The following is a 23,764-nucleotide window of genomic DNA, read 5'->3' on the forward strand; positions in this document are numbered from 1 at the left end:
TTCAATTTTTAAACTGCAATTGAAATTGAATGTAAATTTTGCAATTGAATTCAATTTACTTTAAAATTAAAATTTAATTTTCAATGTAATTTTGAAATTAAAATTAATGTTTAATTTAAAACGGAAATTAAATTTACACTTTTCTATTTAATTTAAAATTAAAGTTGAATTTTTCAATTTTTAGTCAATTCAATTGGAATTAAATTGTCAATTTCAAAATTAAAATTGAATTAAAAATTTTTACATATTTCAATTTGAAATGAAAATTTGCAATTGAATTTTCAACTTTCAATTTAATTTTAACAAATTATTATTTACTTTTTTATTTTAAAGAAATATTTTAAATTAAAAATTTCAAATTCTGAATTAAAAATGATTAATTTGACTTCAAAAAAATGTTCCTTTTTCCTATTTAAATAAAAAAAATTGTTTCTGGACAGTCAATTTTTGCATGAATTTTACTAAAGGGAAAAAAAGTAAAAATTGAAAAACTTTTTTCAAAGTAATGCCCCATATAATATAAATTTAGCAATGTTAGGTAATATTAAGAGTTTTATGAAATTTTGTTATTTATATTTTATAAACATAATAATATTTATACGATCGCTTTCTTTTTAAATAATTTTTCTTTTCTTCCCCTTTCTTCGATCAATAATGAAATTTTTCTCTTTTTCGATTTCTACAAATTATGGACAACTTTGAATGAAATCAAATAAATTGTCTCATGAATTTTCATTTTTTTTTTTTGACAATTTAATCAAATTTTCAGCAATTGACATTTATAATTTTTTTTTTGACATTAAACTTAAATTTTCTGATTCGCACGAAGAAATTTGTCAAAGTTTTATTTATTATATTATCCATTTGTTTTTTTTATAAATAATATTTATTCATTTAATTTTTGAATTTAATTTTTTCAATATTTATTTATTTACTAGAATTTTTTTTAATTATAAAAATTAAATTTAAAATTAAATAAAGAAATGTTATATAATTTAATTTAAATTTATATTTCTAAAATTTATTTATATAATATTTATTTATTTACTAGAATTTTTTCATTTCATTATAAAAATTAAATAAAGAAATGTATTCATTTAATTTAAATTTCTAATATTTATTTCATTATTCATAATTGTATGTATTTTGTTTAGAAAAGTATTTTTATAAAAAGAAAAGCTATTTTTGCCTTATAAATTAAAAAATAAAAGGATATTTCTTCCTGTCGTAAGAAAAAAAAAATCGCCGCGGATCTTTACGAAAATTCGTTTGAAAATTCAAAAAATTTGAATTGTGGAAAAAAATCGTTTTAAAAAGCGAAGAAAGGGGAGAGAGAGGGAGATGGATGGGCCATCCGCGACTTCGTACGCGGAATTTATTTTTTCTTTGTTTCTTTGTTTTTTTTTAAATATTATTCAGGAAGCCCGCCAAGGCGCAATTTTCTAACCACAGCCAAATTTTGTCCGTGCGACTACGGCGCTACCCTGCTACCTACGTCTCAAGGCAGTATTTGTCTGTATTTTTATTTTTTTTATGTTTTTTTTCTTTTTTTTTATTCTTAAAGACTGTTCTTAAAAAATTCAAAGATTATTACTTTTTTCAACTTCTTTCCTACTTTCTTCTTTTCTTTCTCTTCCTATTTCTTTTTTCTTCTTTCCCCTTTTTTCTCTTTTTTTTCTTTCTTCATTTTTCTTCTTCTCCTTATTCCTTTTCTTTTCTTTTTCTTCTTTTTCTTTCCATTTTTCTCCCTTTTCCTTCTTGTCCTTATTCCTTTTCTTTTTCTTCTTTTCCTTATTCATCTTCCATTTCTTTCCTTTTTCTTCTTTTCCTTTTCTTCTTCTTTCTTTTCTTTCTTTTTTTCTCCATTTTCCTTCTTGTCCTTATTCTTTCTCTCCTTCTTTTTCTTCTTCTCTTTATTTTTCTTTTTCTCCTTTCTCTCTTTCTTTTTCTTCCCTTTTCTTCTTTCTGTTATTTTTTTTCCTTTTTCTTCTCTTTCTGTTATTTTTTTTCCTTTTTCTTCTCTTTCTGTTATTTTTTTCCTTTTTCTACTCTTTCTGTTATTTTTTTCCCTTTTCTTTTCTTTCTGTTATTTTTTTCCTTTTTCTTCTCCTTCTGTTATTTTTTTTCCTTTTTCTTCTCTTTCTGTTTTCTTTCTTTTCCCTTTTCTTCTCTTTCCTTTTTGGTTTCTTTCTTTTTCTTCTATTTCTCTTTCTTTTTTCTTCTTTTCTTTTTTTATTAGTTAATTTCAATTTTTCGCTTCCTCATCGAAAAAGGATTGTATTTCTTTTTCGTTTCCTTTTTTTCTTTTTTCTCTTTAATTTCTTTTTTTTTTTTGCTTCTATTCTCTGTTCGTGTTTCCTTAACTAGTGTGATCCTGATCCAATTCGTCGAGCGACTCGAGTCTCGCGATTGGCGCCTCGTTGATGGTGAATTCCCAGGACATGTCCTCGCTCGTCTGCCTCGACGACTCCTGGCGTTGCGTCAACGGCTGCTGCGAGCCCTCCGGTGGCACTCTGTCCGTTCTTTGTCCCTCGCTCGCACTCCGCAACGTCAGTGCGATGTCCTTTCGCGAGTCGCCACTCCGCGGCCGCTGCAATTGTCCCCGGTCCAGTATCGGGACAATACAACTCCAGGGATCGTCGCCCTCCGGCTCCGAACGTTTATTGAATGAACTGTAACTGGAAATTTCCCATTTTTTATTTCAAAACAAAAAAAAAACACACAATTTAAATCATTTTTATTTTAATTTTTTGGAAAAAAGAACTTCAATTCAATCGTAAATTAAAATAAACTATAAATAACTATAAATATTAATAGATTATGCAAATTATAATAAATAAGTAAATAAATAAATTACAATACTTTTTAATTTTCAATAATATAAATATTTGAATAATTACAGATTCAAAAATTCACTTATTGAGTACGTTATTAATTTATTATTGTTTAGTATTTTCAGAAAATTGTAATACAATTCTTCGGCAAAATTCAATTATTTTTTCCTTCAAAAGAATTCAATTATTTTTATAAATAGTAAAATTCATTGCAAAAATGCAATTATTTTCATGAATTACAAAATTCTTCAGAAAAATTCAATTATTTTTAATCATTTTAATAAAAATCGCCGCTAGAATCCAATTATTTTCCCAAATAATAAAATTATTTGAAAATTTCAATTATTTTCATAAATTATAAAATTCTTTAGAAAAATTCAATTATTTTCATAAATTTTAATCAAATTCGCCGTAAGAATTTAATTATTTTCGAAAATAATAAAATTTGACGTAGGAATTCAATTATTTTCAAAAAAATCATAATTAAATTTCACAATGAGAATTAAATTATTTTCTAAAATTATAAATAAATTATTTTCAATTATTTTATTTAAAAAAAAAAAACTCAAAGAAATTCTTTAAAATATCAGAGAAGAATTATAATGTTTGTGAAAATAATTGAATTTCAGAGAAGAATTTTATTAAAATCTAAAAGAAAAAATTAAATTATTTCAAAAAAAAATTTAATTAAAATTGTATATTTAAAATAATTCATTTCTTTCGAACAATTTTATTAAAATATTTGAAAATAATTGAATTTCTGTGAAGAATTCTAATATTTTTATAAATAATAGAATTCTTACCAAAGAATTTGAAATAAACACTTTTTTTTTAAATAATTCATTTTTTCGAGGAATTAAAATTAAATTTTTCAGAATAATTACATTTTTCGAGCAATTCCTGTTAAATTGTAATTAAAATAATTGAATTTCTGAGAATTATTATTTCGGAAAATAATTGAATTATTGTGAAAAATTTTATTAAAATGTTTGAAAAGAATTGAATTTCAGTGATAAATTTGATTATTTTTGAAAATGTTTGAAATACTTCTGAAGAAAGTTATTAAAAATTTTTTTAAAAAATTAAATTCTTTTGAAAAATTTTATAATAATAGTTTGTTATTAAAAAATAATTGAATTGAAGCAAAGAATTTTTTTCATTTATGCGAAAATAATTAATTTCTTTCATAGAATTTCAATAAAATTCTCAATTTTTGCAAAGAATTTTATAATTAATTAAAAATAATTTAATTCTTGAGGAAATTTTATTGTTTTTTTTTTTTTTTTTGAAAATAATTGAATTGAAATACATTTTTTTGAAATAACTGCGAATTCTTTGAAAGAAATTTCTTATAATTTTATAAACTAATTTGAATTGTTTGGAAGAATTTTATTGAAATTTTAATAATTCATTAAATTCATTCGAGGAAAAATTTAATTGAAATGTAATTAAAAATATTAAAAAGTTTAATTAAAAATTTTTATAAATAATTTAAATCCAGCGAAGAAATTAAATTATGAATATAATAGAATTTTTGCGAAAAATTTTACTGCAATTTTTAAAATTATGTCAATTGTTTAGACATTTTTGGAATTTCATTAAAATTAATAGAATTAAATCCATTCTCCAGGAAAATTTACATGAAATTATATTGAAAATAATTGAATTCTTTTGTGAAATTTTATTGAAATTTTGTTGAAAATAAGTTAATTTTTGCAAAAAAAATTTACTTTTTATAAAAATAATTGAATTTTTCAGAAGAATTTTTTTATTCATGAAAATAATTAAATTTCTTTTTACAATTTATAAAAATTTTTTTTAAATAATTTAATTTTTTCGAAAAATATTTAAAATTATAAAAAAATATGAAAACTTTTATGAAATTTTATTAAAATTGTATTAAAAACAAGTTTAATAATTGAATTTTTGAAAAGAATTTGACTACATATTAAAAAAAAATTGAATTGCTTTGAAGATTTTATTAAAAGTTTAGAAGATAATTTAATTCTTTCAAAGAATATTAAAAATTAAGAAAAATTGAATTTTTTTCTGAAATTTTATTTAAATTGCATTAAAAATAATTGATTTTTTGAAAAGAATTTTATTATTCATAAAAATAATTGAATTCTTGCGGAGAAATTTTCCATTTACGAAAATAATTGAAATTTTTAATTGAATTTAAAAATAAATAATTGAATTTTAGCAAAAAATTTTACTTTTTTAAAAAAATAATTGAAAATTTTTGTATAACAAATTAAGAAAAAAATTGAATTCTTTCGTGAAATTTTTTTATCAAAAATTAATAATTGAACATTTGCCAAGATTTTACTATTTAAAAAAATAATTGAATATTGTTTCGAATGATTTTTTATAAACGTTTAGAAAATAATTGAATTTTGTTTCGAATGATTTATTAAAATTTCAGAAAATAATTGAATTTTGTTTCGAATGATTTATTAAAATTTCAGAAAATAATTGAATTTTTGAAAAAAAGATTTTAATATTTTTATGAAAACAATTAAATTTATTCTTCCGAAGAATATTGTATTATTTATGAAAATAATTAAATTCTCGTCTAGAATTATATTAAAATATTTAAAAATATAAATTAAATGAAAGAGCGTAAAATTTATTCGTTACAATGAATTGACGAATAAATATCGAAGATAAAAATTTTTGATGGTAAAAAAAAAACGTTTTTCGCTTTTCTATCTTTTTGATTTATTAAAATTCAATTTAAATCTAAATAAAAAAGGTAAACAGCGAAAAACGTAAAATTTCCAGTAATGAAAAGAATTTTTTCTCGTTTTCTGCTCTTTTTTCGTTTTTGGCAATTTTTCTTCCAATTACCCGCTCTTGAATTCGCCCCTTCGGAAGGCGGCCGGCTGACTGTGCCAGGCGTGCGGCTGAGTGTTGGGCGGCACGGCGAGGTCGACGGGCTGACTCTGCGACCTGGTGGGCGCCGCTCTGCCATTGAGTGCCGTCTGCAAGGCCGCGGCCAGAGCCGACGTGTCTGACGTCACTGTGAGACGCGACGTTCCCGACGACGTCGACGCCGGCTCCCTCGTCGACGATGGCCTTTAAAATAAAAAAGCACAAAAATCTCCCATTATTCGCTCACTTTCATTAAAGTCGAAAAAAAAGAAAAGAAAGGACGTGCTTTAAGGCCGTGCTCAAGGCCAAGCTTTTTATAGTAATAATAATTATATTTATAATAATAATAATAATAAGAAAAGAAAATCTAGCGAGATACTCGAGAAGCTCGTGGTTTTGTTATTTACAAGTGGGAGTCGATTCGCTTCTAGTTTTTCATCTACGTATGTATATATATATTTTTTTTTTATTCTAACCAGTGCTGCAAAATTTGTTTTTTTTTTTGGCGAATTTTCCAAAAGTTTCTCTTTTTTAAAAATAAACTTTAAATCTTCGATTTTATATTACGTGAAAAGTATTATTTTCTCCGAATATTAAAATTATTTACTCAAAAAAAAAATTAATACAAAAAATAAACAAAAAGGGAAATATTAATTTAATTTATTATCAATAATTTAATATTAAAAAAATAATAATTACTCAAATTAAAAAAAATTCATAAGTTGTTGCAATTTTTAGAAATAATAATTCTTTCTCTAATTTAAACTAATAAATTGTCGTACAACTTACTTTTCTACAAAAATTGATTTGAAAAAGAATTTCTGTTGATACTTTGAGAATAAAATATTCAATTATTTTCAAAGATTTGACATATTTGGAAATAAAATTTTGATTTTTAATTTTTCAGAAAAATTCAATTATTTTCAAGAATTCTACTAAAATTCTTCGCAAGAATTCAATTATTTTCATGAATAATAAAATTTTTCTGAAAAATTCAATTATTTTCAAGATTTTAATTCTTTTTGTAAATAATTGAATTCATCGCTGGAATTCAATTATTTTTCGTAAATAATTGAATTCATCGTAAGAATTTAATTATTTTCAATACAATTTCAATTTAATTATACGAAACAATTCAATTATTTTTAACATTTTTGATAAAATTCTCGTTAAAAGAATTCAATTATTTTCAATTTAATTTCTATCAATTCAATAAAATCCCTGTCAAGAATTCAATTATTTTAAAAAGCTTTAATTCGACAAAGAAATTGAATTACTTTTAATATTAATAATAAAATTCTTGACAAGAATTCAATTATTTTTATAAATAGTAAAATTCTTGGGAGTAATTTTTTTAAAAAAATTTTTTTTTCAAAAATTCAATTTGTGTAAAATTCTATTATTTATGGAAAAAATTGAATTCCAACAGTAAATTTATTAGTTATGATAGCAATAACTATTCTATTAATAATAATTCTACGCAATTAAGTTTTTGCGCAGAAATTAAAAATAATTGAATTTATTGCAGAAATACAATTTATTTTCTATATAATTTCAATTTAATTATTTGATAAAATTCAATTATTTGAAATATTTTCATAAAATTCTTCATAATAATTCAATTAATTTTATAAAATATAAAATTTCTCTAAAAAATTGAATTATTTTCAAAAAAATTTGATAAAATTCTTCATAAGAATTCAATTTATTATTTTCATAAATTAGAAAATTCTTTTCAGAAAATCAATTATATTCATAAATAAAGAAATTTTTTTTATAAAAATTCAATTATTTTCAAAAATTTTAATAAAATTCTTCGCAAAAATTCAATTATTTTCCTAAAAAATAAAATTTTCGACAAGAATTTAATTATTTTTTAAATCATTAAAATTGTTGAAAAGAATTTTATTAACTTTTTGTTTTGAATAATTAAATTTGAGTAAAATTTTATTATTTATGGAAATAATTGACTTCCTGCAGAGAATTTTATTTGTTATGAAAATAATTAAATTTCTCTGAAGAATTTTCTTGAAAACTTTTGATAATGATTGAATTTCCGATAAGAATTTTAGAAAAATTTTATAAAAATCGTAAAATTATTAAAAATTTTAGAAAAATTTTATAAAGAAAAAATTCCAAAATTTGTTTTAATTTTTCTAATTTTGAATTTGAAATAATTGAAATATTGCGTAGAATTTTATGAAAATTTTCGACAAAAAAATGAATTGTTTCGCAGAATTTTATTCAAAAAATTTTGAAAAATAATTAAATTCTTTCGAACATTTTAATTGGAATTCAAATTAAATAAAATCCAAGACCAACGAATTCGTTTCATCGAAATTATTGAAAATAATTTTCAAAAATTTTTAATTTTATGGATATTTTTTAAAATAAAGAATTAATAATTCAAAATTATTTAGAAGAATTTTCTATAAAAAAAAAAAAATTGAATTCCTACGAAGAATTTTAGTAAATTTTTAGTAGTTAGTAATTCAAATAATTCAATTATCTTTGAATTCTAATAAAAATTTAGATTTAAAAAATAATTTCAGTTAAAATTTATATTTTAAAATTTTTTGTCTGAAGATTTTAAATTAAATTTACTTGTGAATTCGATTACTGATTACTAAATGAAATATTATTTTACTAAAAAGAAAAACTTTTTGAAATTCAACTTTGGTGGAAAATAATTTTATTCCTTAAGGATTTCTCAATTAAAATTATGTTCCTTTTCTCTCCAAGATTTTGTTCACTGATTAGAATCAGATCCGATGAAGAAAAAAAATGTTTTTTTTTTTGTTTTTTTTGTTTTGTTTTCTAGATTTGTTGTCACCTTCGCAGTTTGTCCAAACCATCCAAAATAAAAGACGCCGAAATCAAATGCAACTGATCCAGGGATTTCGAAAGAAAGCTTTACAAAAATAAAAAATTTATTACTATTCGAGAAAAAAAAATTCCTCGCCGTTGTTTTTTTTTCATTCTCCAGTTCTTTATTTTCTCTCTTGCTTTTAAGTACTAATATTATATTAATTTAACAAAAGACAAAAAAAAAATGAATAAAAAACAGAAAAAAGGCGAAAAAATAAAATTTTCTCACTCTGACAATGAGAAAAGAAAGTAATCGAAGAAAGGAAAAAAATTGAACTTTTGTTTTATAATAATTTGAAAACTATATTTGTAAATGAATTGAAAACTGTTTGAAAATTAATTAAAAACTATTTGATTACAATTTGAAAATTAATAAAAAAAAATTATTTGATTATAATTTGAAAATTAATTGAAAAGTAGTTGAAAATTCATTCAAATTAAAAACTATTTAAAAATTAATTGAAAAATGATCGAAAATGATTTCTTATTGAAAATTATTCGAAAAATAAAAAATATTTGAAAATGAATTGATAATAATTTGAAAATTAATTGAAAGTATTGGAAAATGAATTGCAATTGAAAATTATTTGCAAAATTAATTGAAAACTATTCGAAAATGAATTGAATTTCAAAAATAATTGAAAATTAATTGAAAAGTATTTAAAAATGAATTGAAATTGAAAATAAATTGAAAAATATACGAAAAAAATTCGAAATAGAATTGAAATTGAAAATTATTTAGAAATTAGACGAAAAAATTCAAAAATTAATTAAAATTGAAAATTAATTGAAAACTATTCAAAATTGAATTGAAATTGAAAATTATTTAGAAATTAGTAGAAAAAAATTCAAAAAATGAATTAAAATTGAAACTTAATTAAAAACTGTTCGAAATTGAATTGAAATTGAAAATTATTTGTAAATTAGTCGAAAATTATTCGAAAATGAATTAAAATTGAAAATTAATTAAAAACTATTCAAAATTGAATTGAAATTGAAAATTCTTTAGAAATTAGTAGAAAAAAATTCAAAAAATGAATTAAAATTGAAAATTAATTAAAAACTGTTCGAAATTGAATTAAATTTCAAAAATAATTGAAAATTAATTGAAAAGTATTTAAAAATGAATTCAAATTGAAAATAAATTTAAAAATATACGAAAAAAATTCGAAATAGAAAATTTTTTGAAAATTAGTCGAAAAAAATTCGAAAATTTATTAAAATTGAAAATTAATTAAAAACTGTTCGAAATTGAATTGAAATTGAAAATTATTTGAAAATTATTTGAAAATTAATTAAAATTGAAAATTAATTGAAAACTATTCAAAAGTGAATTGAATTTCAAAAATAATTGAAAAGTATTTAAAAATGAATTAAATTTGAAAATAAATTGAAAAATATACGAAAAAAATTCGAAATAGAATTGAAATTTAAATTTTTTTGAAAATTACTCGAAAATTGTCCAAAAATGAATTAAAATTGAAAATGAATTAAATACTTCCTCTATGAGGAAGTAAAACTATTCAAAATTGAATTGAAATTGAAAATTATTTAAAAATTAGTCGAAAAAAATTCAAAAATGAATAAAAATTGAAAATTAATTAAAAACTGGTCGAAATTGAATTGAAATTGAAAATTATTTGTAAATTAGTCGAAAATTATTCGAAAATGAATTAAAAACTATTCGAAATTGAATTGAAATTGAAAATTATTTGAAAATTAGTCGAAAAAATTCAATTAATTTCTTAAATAATGAAATTTTCTCTGAAATTCAATTATTTTCACAAATAATTGAAATTCCGTTTTTTTTTTTAATAATTCTAATAAAATTCATTCCAAAAGTTCAATTTTTTTTTATAAATATTAAAAAATTCTTCACATGAATTCAATTATTTTCAATTTTATTTTAATAAAATTTCAAATTTATTCCAATTTCTCATAATTGATCAATTATTATTCAAAATTTTAATAAAATTGTTTGCCAAGAATTCAATTTGTTTATAAGTAAAATTATTTCAAATTAAAAACTATTTAAAATTTAATTGAAAACTGTTTTTATGTTCATTAGAAAATGAATTGATAATATTTTGAAAATTGATTGAAAAGTATTGGAAAATGAATTGAAATTAAAAACTATTCGAAAATGAATTAAATTTGAAAAAAAAAATTGAAAACTAATTGAAAACTATTCGAAATTGAATTGAAATTGAAAATTATTTGAAAATTAGTCGAAAATGAATTAAAATTGAAAATTAATTGAAAACTTTTCAAAATTGAATTGAAAATTATTTGAAAATTGTTCGAAAATGAATTAAAATTGAAAATTAATTGAAAACTATTTAAAAATTATTTGAAAAATGGAAATAATTTCTTTAATAATAAAATTTTCTCTGAAATTCAATTAATTTCAAAATCCAACTATTTTTATAAAATTTTAAACAGGAAATTCAATTATTTTCACAAATAATTGAAATTCCGTAATTTTTTGAATAATTCTAATAAAATTCATTCCAAATGATTGAAAATCAATTTGAAAAAAAAAAATTGAAAACTAATTAAAAAATATTCAAAAATAAATTGAAATTCAAAATGAATTAAAAATTATTCGAAAAATATACAAAATTGAATTGAAATTGAAAATTATTTGAAAACTATTCGATATTTTAATTGAAATTGGAATCAATGTGAAAATTAATCGAAAATGAATTGAAATTGAAAACAATTAGAAAACGAATTGAAAATAAAATTGAAAACAAATTGAAAAATATTTTAAAATGAACAGAAAATAAATACGAAAATTCGAAAATGAAAATGGGCGAAAAAAAGGAGAAAAACGCAAAGTTTCTCTACCTAAAAAGACTGTGTGATGTGCTGGGTTGCAATTTTCCGTTTCCGTTGTTGCTGGCGGAGGGCGGAACGGTTTGCGGCTGCGGTTCGCTCGCCGACCGCTGAACGAGTGCTGGGGCTCTGCCACTGGGTCGGGCGGTGCCGGCGGGCGCGGTTCCCGGCATCATCTCGATACTCGAACTCTCCCTCGAGGAATTCAGCGTCTGCTGGAGGAGCGCGAGGATCAGTCGAATGTCGCCCGCCATCGAGTGCTCCAGCGACGTCACTTGCCTCGACAATTGGTCTATTCTCGCGTTCACTTCGTCCAATGGCCGTCCCGGTCCACTTTGAAAGTCCCCTGTAAAATAATTTCAACAATAAGTAAAATTTTTATATTATATTTTTTTTTAATAAACAAATTTATAACAAGTAAAGTATTTTCATCGTATTTCTTGCAACTGTAAACAATTTGGAAATTAAGTAGAATTTTTCATAAATCTAAACAAATTTTTAATTAGAAGCAGATTTTTATCGAATTTTTTATAAGCAAACTTTTCTATATTGTATTTTTTTGAAATAAAAAAATTAAAATTTAAAATAATTACTCATAATTATTGGGCAAATTACTAAATTCTTCAAGAAAGAAATTAATTATTTTTAAAATTTTAATAAAATTCATACGAGAAATTCAATTATTTTCACAAATTAAAAAAAAAAATCTAAGAAATAATTGAATTATTTTTCAAAATAATAAAAATATTTACAGGAATTCAATTATTTTCAATAAAATTTCAATTAAATTTTCCTCAAGTATGGATTTAATTATTTTTTAAATTTTTAATAAAATTCTTTGCAGAAATTCAATTATTTTTACAAATTTTGAAAAAAAATTCTTCGCAAAAATTAAATTATTTTCGAAAATAATAAAATTCTTCACAGGAATTCAATTATTTTCAATTAAATTTCAATTAAATTTTCCCCGAAAACAGATTTAATTATTTTAAAAATTTTTAATAAAATTCTTCGTAGAAATTCAATTATTTTCACAAATTTAAAAAAAAAATCACAAAAATTAAAATATTTTCAAAAAAAAAATAAAATTCTTCACAGGAATTCAATTATTTTTAATAAAATTTCAATTAAATTTTCCTCGAGAATAGATTTCAATTATATTTTTTAAATTTTTAATAAAATTCTTTCTAGAAATTCAATTATTTTCACAAATTTTGAAAAAAATTCTTCGAAAAAATTAAATTATTTTCGAAAATAATAAAATCAATTATTTTCAATTAAATTTTCCCGGAGAACAGAATTAAATTATTTTCTAAAATTTTAATAAAATTCTTCGTAGAAATTCAATTATTTTCACAAATTTACAAAAAAAAAAATTCTTGACAAAAATTAAATTATTTTCAAAAGAAAAAAATAAAATTCTTCACAGGAATTCAATTATTTTTAATGAAATTTCAATTAAATTTTCCTCGAGAATAGATTTCAATTATATTTTTAAAAATTTTAATAAAATTTTTCACAGAAATTCAATTATTTTCACAAATTTTAATAAAATTCTTCGCAAAAATTAAATTATTTTCGAAAATAATAAAATTTTTCACAAAAATTCAATTATTTTCAATTAAATTTTCCCGGAGAACAGAATTCAATTATTTTCTAAAATTTTAATAAAATTCTTCGTAGAAATTCAATTATTTTCACAAATTTACAAAAAAAAAAAAAAAATTCTTGACAAAAATTAAATTATTTTCAAAAGAAAAAAATAAAATTCTTCACAGGAATTCAATTATTTTTAATAAAATTTCAATTAAATTTTCCTCGAGAATAGATTTTAATTATATTTTTAAAAATTTTAATACAATTTTTCACAGAAATTCAATTATTTTCACAAATTTTAATAAAAATCTTCGCAGCAATTCAACTATTTTCAATTAGATTTTTCTCGAATTTCAAAAAAAAAAAAAATTCTTCTAAATAAAATCTCTTTAGTAAATCAAATATTTTTATAAATATCAAAATTTTAACAGGAATTCAATTATTTTTGTTAATTATAAAATTCTTTGCAAGAATTAAATTATTTAAAAAAAATTTTTTTTTTTAAATAATTTGGAAGAATTCAATTATTTTTTGAAAATTGTAATAAAATAATCGACAAGAGTTCAATTCTTTTCAATATCAACTATTTGAATAAAATTTTTTTAAAGAATTCAATTATTTAAAAAAATTTTAATAAAATTCTTTAGGAGAATTTCAATTATTTACACAAATAAAAAAATTGTTCACTGAAATTCCATTAGTATTTGAAAATTTTTAATAAAATTCATTCCTAATTTCAATTATTTTTATAAATATTAAAATTCTTCGCACGAATTTAATTATTTTCAATTTTATTTTAATAAAATTTCAAAAATATTCGAATTACTCATAAATAATCAATTATTTTTCAAAATTTTGATAAAATTTTCTTGCAAGGAATTTAATTTTTTTTATACATGAAAGAATTTCCTCAGGAATTTAATTATTTTAATTAATTTCAAAATTTTTTGCAACAATTCAATTATTTTCAGAAATAATAAAATTCTTCTATGAAATTGAATTGTTTTAAAAAATTCTAAAAATAAATTCATTGGCGAAAATTCAATTATTTTTATAAATATTTAAATTTTTCGCATGAATTCAATTATTTTCAATTATATTATAATAAAATCAAAATGTTGTCAATTATTTAGATTAATTCCAAAATTCCTTGCACGAATTCAATTATTTTTATTTTACAAATAATAAAATCTTTTTCCAAAGAATTCAATTTTTTTTATAAATAGGAAAATTTCTGCTGGAATTCAATTATTTTTATAATATCAAAATCTTGTCAATTATTTCAATTAATATTTCAATTTCAAAGAATTTCATTCTTTTTAAGAATTCAATTATTATTTATAAAAATTTTAATAAAATCCTTGGAAACATTTAAAATATTTCCAAAAAATTGTAATAAATTTTCAGGAAAGATTTTTTTTTTTTCGTAACTAATTTGATTAATTACGAAAATAATTATTTCCATGAAATTAATTATTTTCCAAAAAATTAAGTGAAATTTTTTACTAAAATAAAATTATTTTCGAATATATTTTTATAATTGAATAATTTAAAGAAAAGTGTGGAAAAAAATTGATTTTTCTTTTTGGGGGAAAAAAAAAATTTACCACTTGGCTGAGGCGGTGAAGGAGTTGTGTAATGACTAGAAGTTGTGGACGCTGGGTGAGTGATATTGTGACTTAAGGAACTTTCCCCAGCCGCCGAACTTCTTCGCGCCGGTTTCGTCAACGGTGTTGTCACTAAAAGCAAAAAAAAAAAAATTAATAATAGAAAAATGGAAAATTTAACACACGAATTTTTTTTTTTTTGAAAATTAACAGAAAACAAATGAAAAGTTGACAATATCAGGCCTCGGATCGAAAATATTTCGAATTAACGAAAATAATCAAGAGAAGAGTAAAAAAATCGTATTTTTCGAAATTTAATCGCAAAAAAAGTAAAAAAAAATCGTATATATCGAAAATAGTCGAAAAAAAGTCGAAACAATCGGATTTTTCGAAAATTGTCGAGAAAAGAGTGATAAAAATGGAGACAGTCACATTTTTCAAAAATAGTCAAGAAAAGAGTCAAAAATTCATATTTTTCATGAATATTAGAGAAAATAGTTGAGAAAAGAGTGGAAAAAGTCGTCGACTATCCGAGGCCTGTTATAAATGAAGAAATAATTAAAATGAACAGAAAAATGAAAATACGCAAATGTTTGGAAAAGCCTACAGTAAATTAATTATTAACTGATCACCGTTTACGAGTGCTGTTGTATTCTTGTGGCCTCTCTACTTTTCATGCAAGGAAATTGGATCTCTCATTTTCTAACTTCTTTTTTTTTTTTTGCATTAATAACCAGTACTCACTCTGTTTGGCCAAGTAGTCGTGGCTCGTCAACGGCTGCAGATGAATCTTGTGCTGTCGGAGGTCCGGAATGCTGCGCTTGAGATGGGTTAGCATGCCTGAACAACCAGGTTTCAATTTGTCAACAAACGGGGACTCGAAAACTCCCACAGGAAAAAAATACAAAATAAACTCTCGCACTTGGGATATCATTGGGACTGAAATTTTCAAATGAATACTGCCGTCTGAATATTAAAAACCCAGTAATCAAATTATTTTTCCGTAAGGTGAATAAATAAATAAAAAAAAAAAATAAAAAGGCCGTGACCTTTTTATTTTATTCAAACAAAAGTCATTTTTTCAAAAATAGTCGAGAACGAAGTGAAAAAAATCGTATTTTTCGAAAATAGTCAAGAAAACAATCAAAAACTGTCGCAGTTTTTGAAAATAGTCGAAAAAAGCGTCAAAAAATTATAGTTTTCGAAAATAGTCGAGAAAAGAGGAAAAAAAAGTCCAGACCTCGAAGCAGTGAAAGTATTTAAAAATACAGACTTTACGGAGCAAAAATTAAAAATTACGGACCATTCACGGACCAACTGACAAAATTTTTCATAACTATAAAACATGAAGAAATCGATAACTCCGAGTCTTCGACTCGAAGTCATCGATTTCTTCATGTTTTTATAATAATTAATAATAATTAATAATAATTAATAATAATTAATAATAATTAATAATAATTAATAATAATTAATAATAATTAATAATAATTAATAATAATTAATAATAATTAATAATAATTAATAATAATTAATAACAATTATTAATAAAAATAATTTATAATATTTCAAATCATTATCAATTCAATTATTATTTTTAACAATTTTTATCTAAAATTCTTCTTTATATCGAGAATTTTTAATAATTTTCGAAAAAGTTCTTTGACAATTTCCAAATTCATTTCTTTGGAATATTCAATTTAACACGAAATTTCAATTATTCGTAAATTCTTTAATTAAATAAATATATTAGAAAATAGAAACTAAAAATAATATTAAAAAAAATTCAATTAAACTTTTTCAAAAAAAATTAATTACAAAATTCAATTATTTTTTAAAATTCCCCCTCTATTGCATTTAATATTCTATTATCTAAAAGTTGAACTGAAATTCATTTTTTATGAAAATCAATTTTTATTAGAAAATTCTACTGGAATTCAATTATTTAAATACAAATTTAAATGCAAAAATGCAAATAAATAATTTATTGAATAATTGAACGTTTCTTAAAATTCAATTCCGATAAAAAATTGTTATCAACAAATTTTGCAAATAATTGAATTCTATCAACGAATTTTAATAAAATTTTTAAGAATAATTATCCATTTTTCGACAAAATTCGATTAAAATTGTATTAAAAATAAATAAAATAAATAAAATGAAATGAATAATTGAAATTCTGCATTGAATTTTATTATTTATGATAACAAATAATTGAATTCTTGCGAAGAATTTTATTAATAAAATTTTTCAAAAATAATTATAATTCTTGTAAAAAAAATTAACAGGAATTAAATTATTTTTAAAAATTTTAATAAAATTCTTCGCAAGAATTTAATTATTTTTTGTAAAATAATAAAAATCTTTGCAGAGATTCAATTATTTTCAAAAAGTCTTAATAAAAAATTCTTCGCAAGAATTCAATTATTTTCAAAAAAATATCAGAATTTTTAGCAGAAATTCAAACATTTTAAAAAGTTTTGATAAAATTTTTTTTAGTAGAAATTTAATTACTTTTTACAATATTAAAAAAATTGTCTCGATAAAATTCAATTATTTTAAAAATTTTAATGAAATTCTTCGAAAGAATTCAATTATTATAATCTTAAGATTTTAACTGAAATCTATTTTTAAATCAAATGTTTATGAGAAAATTCTACCAGAATTCAATTATTTAAATACAAATGAAATGCAAATAAATAATTTATTGAATAATTGAATGTTTCTTGGAATTCAATTCCTATTAAGAATTTTATCAACAAATTTTTAAATAATTAAATTCTTTGGACGAATATTAATAAAATTTTTAAGAATTTTGTCGAGGAATTTGATTAAAAATTCTATTGAAAATAATTGAATTCTCCTAAAAAGAATATTATTACTTTTGAAAATAATTGAAATTTTGCAATGAATTTTAATAAAATTTTTGAAAATAATTGAATTTTGTCGAAGAATTTTGCTATTTATTTATAAAGATAATTGAGATGTTGACCATTTTTTTTTAGATTTTTTGTAAATAATTGAATTTTTGCAATGGATTTTATTAAAATTTTTGAAAATAATTGAATTTTGTCGAAGAATTTTGCTATTTATTTATAAAGATAATTGGGATGTTGACCATTTTTTTTTTTAGATTTTTTGAAAATAATTGAATTTCGGGAAAGAATTTTAATATTTCTAAAGATAATTGAAATTTTGACGAGAATTGTTAAAAATTTTTGAAAATAATTGAATTCTCCTAAAAAGAATGTTATTACTTTTGAAAATAATTGAAATTTTGCAATGAATTTTAATAAAATTTTTGAAAATAATTGAATTTTGTCGAAGAATTTTGCTATTTATTTATAAAGATAATTGAGATGTTGACCATTTTTTTTTTTAGATTTTTTGAAAATAATTGAATTTCGGGGAAGAATTTTAATATTTCTAACGATAATTGAAATTTTGACGAGAATTGTTAAAAATTTTTGAAAATAATTGAATTCTCCTAAAAAGAATTTTATTACTTTTGAAAATAATTGAAATTTTGCAATGAATTTTAATACAACTTTTGAAAATAATTGAATTTTGTCGAAGAATTTTGCTATTTATTTATAAAGATAATTGAGATGTTGACCTTTTTTTTAGATTTTTTGAAAATAATTGAATTTCGGGGAAGAATTTTAATATTTCTAACGATAATTGAAATTTTGACGAGAATTGTTAAAAATTTTTGAAAATAATTGAATTCTCCTAAAAAGAATTTTATTACTTTTGAAAATAATTGAAATTTTGCAATGAATTTTAATAAAATTTTTGAAAATAATTGAATTTTGTCGAAGAATTTTGCTATTTATTTATAAAGATAATTGAGATGTTGACCATTTTTTTTTTTAGATTTTTTGTAAATAATTGAATTTTTGCAATGGATTTTATTTAAATTTTTGAAAATAATTGAATTTTGTCGAAGAATTTTGCTATTATTTTATTTATAAAGATAATTGAGATGTTAACCTTTTTTTTAGTTTTTTTGAAAATAATTGAATTTCGGGGAAGAATTTTAATATTTCTAAAGATAATTGAAATTTTGACGAGAATTGTTAAAAATTTTTGAACATAATTGAATTTCTGCGAAGAGTTTTATTACTTTTGAAAATAATTGAAATTTTGCAATGAATTTTAATAAAATTTTTGAAAAGAATTGAATTTTGTCGAAGAATTTTTTTTTCAACCATTTTCGAAAACTGCGACTTTTTTTTACTCTTTTCTTGACTATTTTTAAAAAATGCGACTTTTTCGACTCATTTTCGAAAAATGCGACCTTCGTATTTTTTTTTATTTTATTTGTTTATTAGTAAAATGCTCGACCTTACGAAAAAAGGGATTAGTAGGTTTTGTATTTTGAACAACAGAACGTGGGATAAAAAAAAAGAAAAAAAAGTCTAACGATAATATTAAAATTGATATAGGTATGTAATGTATATAATTAATTAACATGTATATGGAATATGTAAATATAAGTAATACAAAATATATACATGTAAATGTTTTCTACAAAATGATGATATATGAGGAAATAGTTAAAAATCTAAAAAAACTCGTGCAAAGAACAACATTCCTCAGACATGAGAGAGTATTATAATAGAATATTTGGAAGTTTTTATAAAAGATAAAAGCTGGAATTTAATATAAGCAGTCCCTCATTAATTGGGGAAAACTTAATTCGAAAAGTGTTCTTCTGTCTCTTTTTCTTTCTTTCTTTGCTTTTTCATTAGTTAATTCACATACCAGTTATTGAGTTGAATGTCGAACTTCTTTGCTTTGGCTCGTCAAATTCGAGATTTAACGGCGTCACGTCCTGCCCGGCTTTGTCGGTGTTAAATTCCAAAATTCCGTGACCGCTGCTGCCCTTATCGCTAAAAACAAAAATCGACAATTAATTGGTATTTCTAAATAAAAAATCCAATAATAATAATAATAATAACAATATTTTATCTATCTTCAATATTAATAATCGTTGTAATATTTTAAACTTTAAAATGTTTAAATTTTATAAACCTTAAACTTCATTAACAAAAAATTTATAAAAAATGAAATTTAATACTTATTTTTAAAATAATTTTTTATTTTAAATGTTTTCAATTTTAAAATTCATAAATTCCTGCAAAGTATATAGCACACAATTAAAAAATAATTGAATTCATTTAAAGAATTTTACAATTTACCAAAATAATTGAATTTTTTCGAGAAATTTCATTATCTATAAAAATGATTCAATTTTTTTGAAATATTTTATTATTTATCATAATAATTGAATTATTTCGAAGAGTTTTATCAAAATTTAAAAAAATAATTTGAATTGCAACGAAAAGTTTTATTATTTCTGAAAATAATTGTAATTATGTTGTGAAAAATTTTATTAAAATTGATGGATTTTGAAAATAATAATTGAATTTCAGCGAAAACTTTTAATATTATTTATAAAAATAATTGAAATTCTTCTGAAGAATTTTTATTATTTCTGAAAATTATTTCTGAAAAATTTTATTAAAATTACTCGATTTTGAAATTAACTGAATATCAGCAAATAATTTTAATATTTATAAAAATAATTGATTTATTTAAGAAAATTTTATACAAATAGTGAATAAAAAAAAAAATTGAACTCGAGTAATTTATTAAAATTTTTAAAAATTATTGAATTCTTCCGAAAGCATTTTAATAAATTTTTTTAAAAGAATTCAATTCCTCCGAAGAATTTTATTATTTTTGAAAATAATTGAATTCTTGCTAAGAATTTTATGAAAAGTTTTGAAAATAATTGAATTTTTGACGAGAATTTTATTATTTACGAAAATAATTAAATTGTTTCGAAGAATTTTATTATTTTCGAATATAATTTGAATTCTTGCTAAGAATTTTATTAAAATTTAAAAGTTTTGAAAATAATTGAATTCTTGCGAAAAATTGTATTATTTATAAAAATAATTGAATTTCTTGGAGAAAATTTTGTTACAATTTTAATTGTTTGGCAGAATTTCATTATTATAAATAATTGAATTCCTGACGAAATTTTTGATACATATATATATATTTATAAAAATAATTGAATTCCTGCAGAGAATTTTATTATTTATGAAAATAATTGAATTTCAGCAAAAAAAATATTATAAAATATGAAAATAATTGAAAACTTGCAAAGAATTTGACTCAATTTTTGGAAAATAATAGAATTTGTGCTTAAATATTATATTAAAATTTTTGAGAATAATTGAATTGTTTCGAAGAATTTTTTCATAATTTTTGAAAATAATTGAATATTTTGAAAACATTTTATTAAAAACTTTGAAAATTATTTGGATTCAATCATAAAATTTTATACCAAAATAACTGAATTCCCCCGAGGAATTTTATCAAAATTTTGGAAAAAAATCAATTTTTTTTGAAAAAATTTTGTCAAAAATGTTGAAAATAATTGAATTTAATTAATATTTTAAAAAATAATTGTATTTTTTCGAGAAATTTTTTTTAAATTGTTAAAAAAAATAATTGAATTCCTCCGAAGAATTTTATTATTTATGAAAATAATTTAATCCCTTTGATGAATGTTATTTATTCACGAAAATAATTGAATTCCTCGGAAGATCAAAATCAGAATCAGAAAATCAGAATTTTTGAAAATAAACAAATTTTTTTCAAATTCATTTTTCAAAGAATTTTATTAAAAGTTTTTCTTTTAGAAAATTTTTGAATTCTTGCGAAGAAGTTTACAATTTATAAAAATAATTGAATTATTTCGAAAAATTTTATCAAAGTTTTCGAAAATAATTGAATTTCAATGACAAATTTTATTATTTGTGAAAATAATTGAAATTCTTGTGATGAATTTTATTAAAATTTTTTTGTAATACCTAATTGACTTCTTTTGTAAAATTTTTATTCAAATAGTCGATATAGAAAATAATTGAACTCTTTTAGAGTATTTTATTAAAATTTTTAAAAAAGTAATTGTATTTTTACAAAGCATTTTAATAAACTTCTTAAAAATAGTTGAATTCCCCAGAAGAATTTTCTTATTTTCGAAAATAATTGAATTTTTGCAGTCAGTTTTATGAAAATTCTTTAAAAATAATTAAATATCAGCAAAAAATAATAATTGTCAAAATAATTGAAATCCATGCGAAGAATTTTATTATTTATGAAAATAATTGAATTTAAATAAGTTTTGTTAAATAATTGAATTTTTTGGAGAGAATCTATTACAATTTTCAAAACTATTTTCATTGTTTCAGAAGAATTTCATTGAAATTTTTTAAAATAATAAATATTTATTCGAAAATAATTGAATTTCTCTGAAGAATTTTGTAATTTATGAAAATAATTGAATTTTTCTGAAGAATTTTATATCCAAAGAATTTTATCAATATTGCTTGAAAATAATCCAGTGTAATTAATAATTTTAAAAATAATTGTATTTTATTGCGAAATTTAATTAAAATCGTCTTGAAAATAATTGATTTCTTCCAATGAAAGTTATTATTTATGAGAATAATAATTGAATTCTTGCGAAAATTTTTTGAAAATAATAAAATCCAAAATATTTAATTATGTAGGTAGATAATTTAATATTTTGGATTATTATTTTCAAAAATTTTTCGCAATTGATATAATAAGAGAATTTTTTAAAATTTTGAATGTGAAATTTATCTAAAATTGTAATCGGTATTTTAAAATGAAAAATTTTATTAATAACAATAATAATAATAGTAATAATTTAATATCTATTCAGAAAAAATGTCTTACTAATCGTCTTGGTCCTCGTTTAAAGAATCTTGTCGACCCGTAGGAATAAGATTGGTACCGGGGACACCGGGTCCTCGGCGATATCTTGGTGGACGGAAGGCGTATCTTCTGGCATCGAATTCGACGTCAGTTGGAGTGCTAACTGGAAATCTCGCCGATATTGGATCGACGCCCGCTTGCTCCTCCTGTGAAAAATCAATTTCCCTCTGTCAACACATTTCCAACTCATTTTCAAATACAAATAAACAATAATTATTACTAATAAATTCAAATATTTGTCACTTTTAAAGAAAAGAACTCTAAAAGTAAACGTAAATTACAAACAATCTACGATTTTTACTTTTCGCTCTTTTTTTTCTTTAGAAAAACTAACACTTGCGAAAAAAATAAATAAAAAAGCATAATTTTCTCTGAAATCGAAAAGAAATTGTCAATAATTGAATTTAGTTTTAATTTAATTTAATTAAATTTAGTTTTAATTGAATTAAATTAAATTTAGTTGTTAATTGAATTGAATTGAATTTTAATTACAATTGAATTGAATTGAATTGAATTTAGTTTGAATTAAATTGAATTTAGTTGGAATTGAATTTAGTTGTTAATTGAATTGAATTGAATTTAGTTTGAATTAAATTGAATTTAGTTGGAATTGAATTTAGTTGTTAATTGAATTGAATTGAATTTTAATTGCAATTGAATTGAATTGAATTGAATTTAGTTTGAATTAAATTTAATTTAGTTGTTAAATGAATTGAATTGAATTGAATTGAATTGAATTTAAATTTCAATTGAATTTAATAGTTTCGACTAACGTCTCTCATGTTGAAAGTAATCTCGAGATTTCGACTGAAGTAACTGGAAAATTCTGGATAGAGAGCGAGGACGTCGAGGAGATCGTCCCTGTGAATTTTATGAAGATCGCAATAGGTGAGCGCCCTCACGTTGCACGACGATTTTCCAACGGTGGGATAGAGGCAGGGATTCTCGCCGAAAATATCGTCCTTACTCAATATTGCCATTACAATATCGTCCTTTAGAATCTCGATACTTCCCCTTGATATAAAATACAGTGACGTTAATACATCACCGCGGTGAACTAAAGTGTCGCCTGGAGGCGCGTGAGTTGTTTTAAATTTCAGCGACAATGCTCTGCAAAAAAAAGAAAATAAGAAATACTATTAATAAAGAAATATGTATTAAATATTTTATTCTATTTTCTAGTTTTTCATTCAATTTTCTATTTTTCATTCAAATTTCTATTTTTCATTCAAATTTTTATATTTTATTCAATTTTCTATTTTTTATTCAATTTTCTATTTTTTATTCAATTTTCTATTTTTTTATTCAATTTTCTATTTTTTATTC

General features: G+C 20.7%; 1 protein-coding gene across 12 annotated transcripts in view; it reads right to left on the reverse strand.

Annotated features, from left to right (window-relative positions):
* Positions 1 to 2,155: 2,155 nt before the first annotated feature.
* LOC122512628 (potassium voltage-gated channel subfamily H member 6) overlaps positions 2,156 to 23,764 on the reverse strand; it is a 240,637-nt gene continuing 219,028 nt past the window's right edge. For 5 of the 12 annotated variants that reach the window (XM_043628561.1, XM_043628560.1, XM_043628558.1 and 2 more), the window contains 9 exons: positions 23,212 to 23,548; positions 22,400 to 22,584; positions 19,385 to 19,512; positions 15,362 to 15,457; positions 14,618 to 14,749; positions 11,427 to 11,760; positions 8,542 to 8,619; positions 5,685 to 5,912; positions 2,157 to 2,678 (listed from right to left, as the gene is read on the reverse strand). In XM_043628561.1, coding sequence (XP_043484496.1) covers positions 2,360 to 2,678; positions 5,685 to 5,912; positions 8,542 to 8,619; positions 11,427 to 11,760; positions 14,618 to 14,749; positions 15,362 to 15,457; positions 19,385 to 19,512; positions 22,400 to 22,584; positions 23,212 to 23,548 — 1,837 coding nt within the window. In that variant the 3' untranslated portion in view covers positions 2,157 to 2,359. Of the gene's footprint in view, positions 2,679 to 5,684; positions 5,913 to 8,541; positions 8,620 to 11,426; positions 11,761 to 14,617; positions 14,750 to 15,361; positions 15,458 to 19,384; positions 19,513 to 22,399; positions 22,585 to 23,211; positions 23,549 to 23,764 lie in introns of all 12 variants that reach the window. The other 7 variants (XM_043628562.1, XM_043628565.1, XM_043628559.1 and 4 more) reach the window with 6 other exon arrangements.

Source organism: Leptopilina heterotoma, unplaced genomic scaffold, assembly GCF_015476425.1.
Source record: "Leptopilina heterotoma isolate Lh14 unplaced genomic scaffold, ASM1547642v1 Lhet_123, whole genome shotgun sequence".
Taxonomy (NCBI): domain Eukaryota; kingdom Metazoa; phylum Arthropoda; class Insecta; order Hymenoptera; family Figitidae; genus Leptopilina; species Leptopilina heterotoma.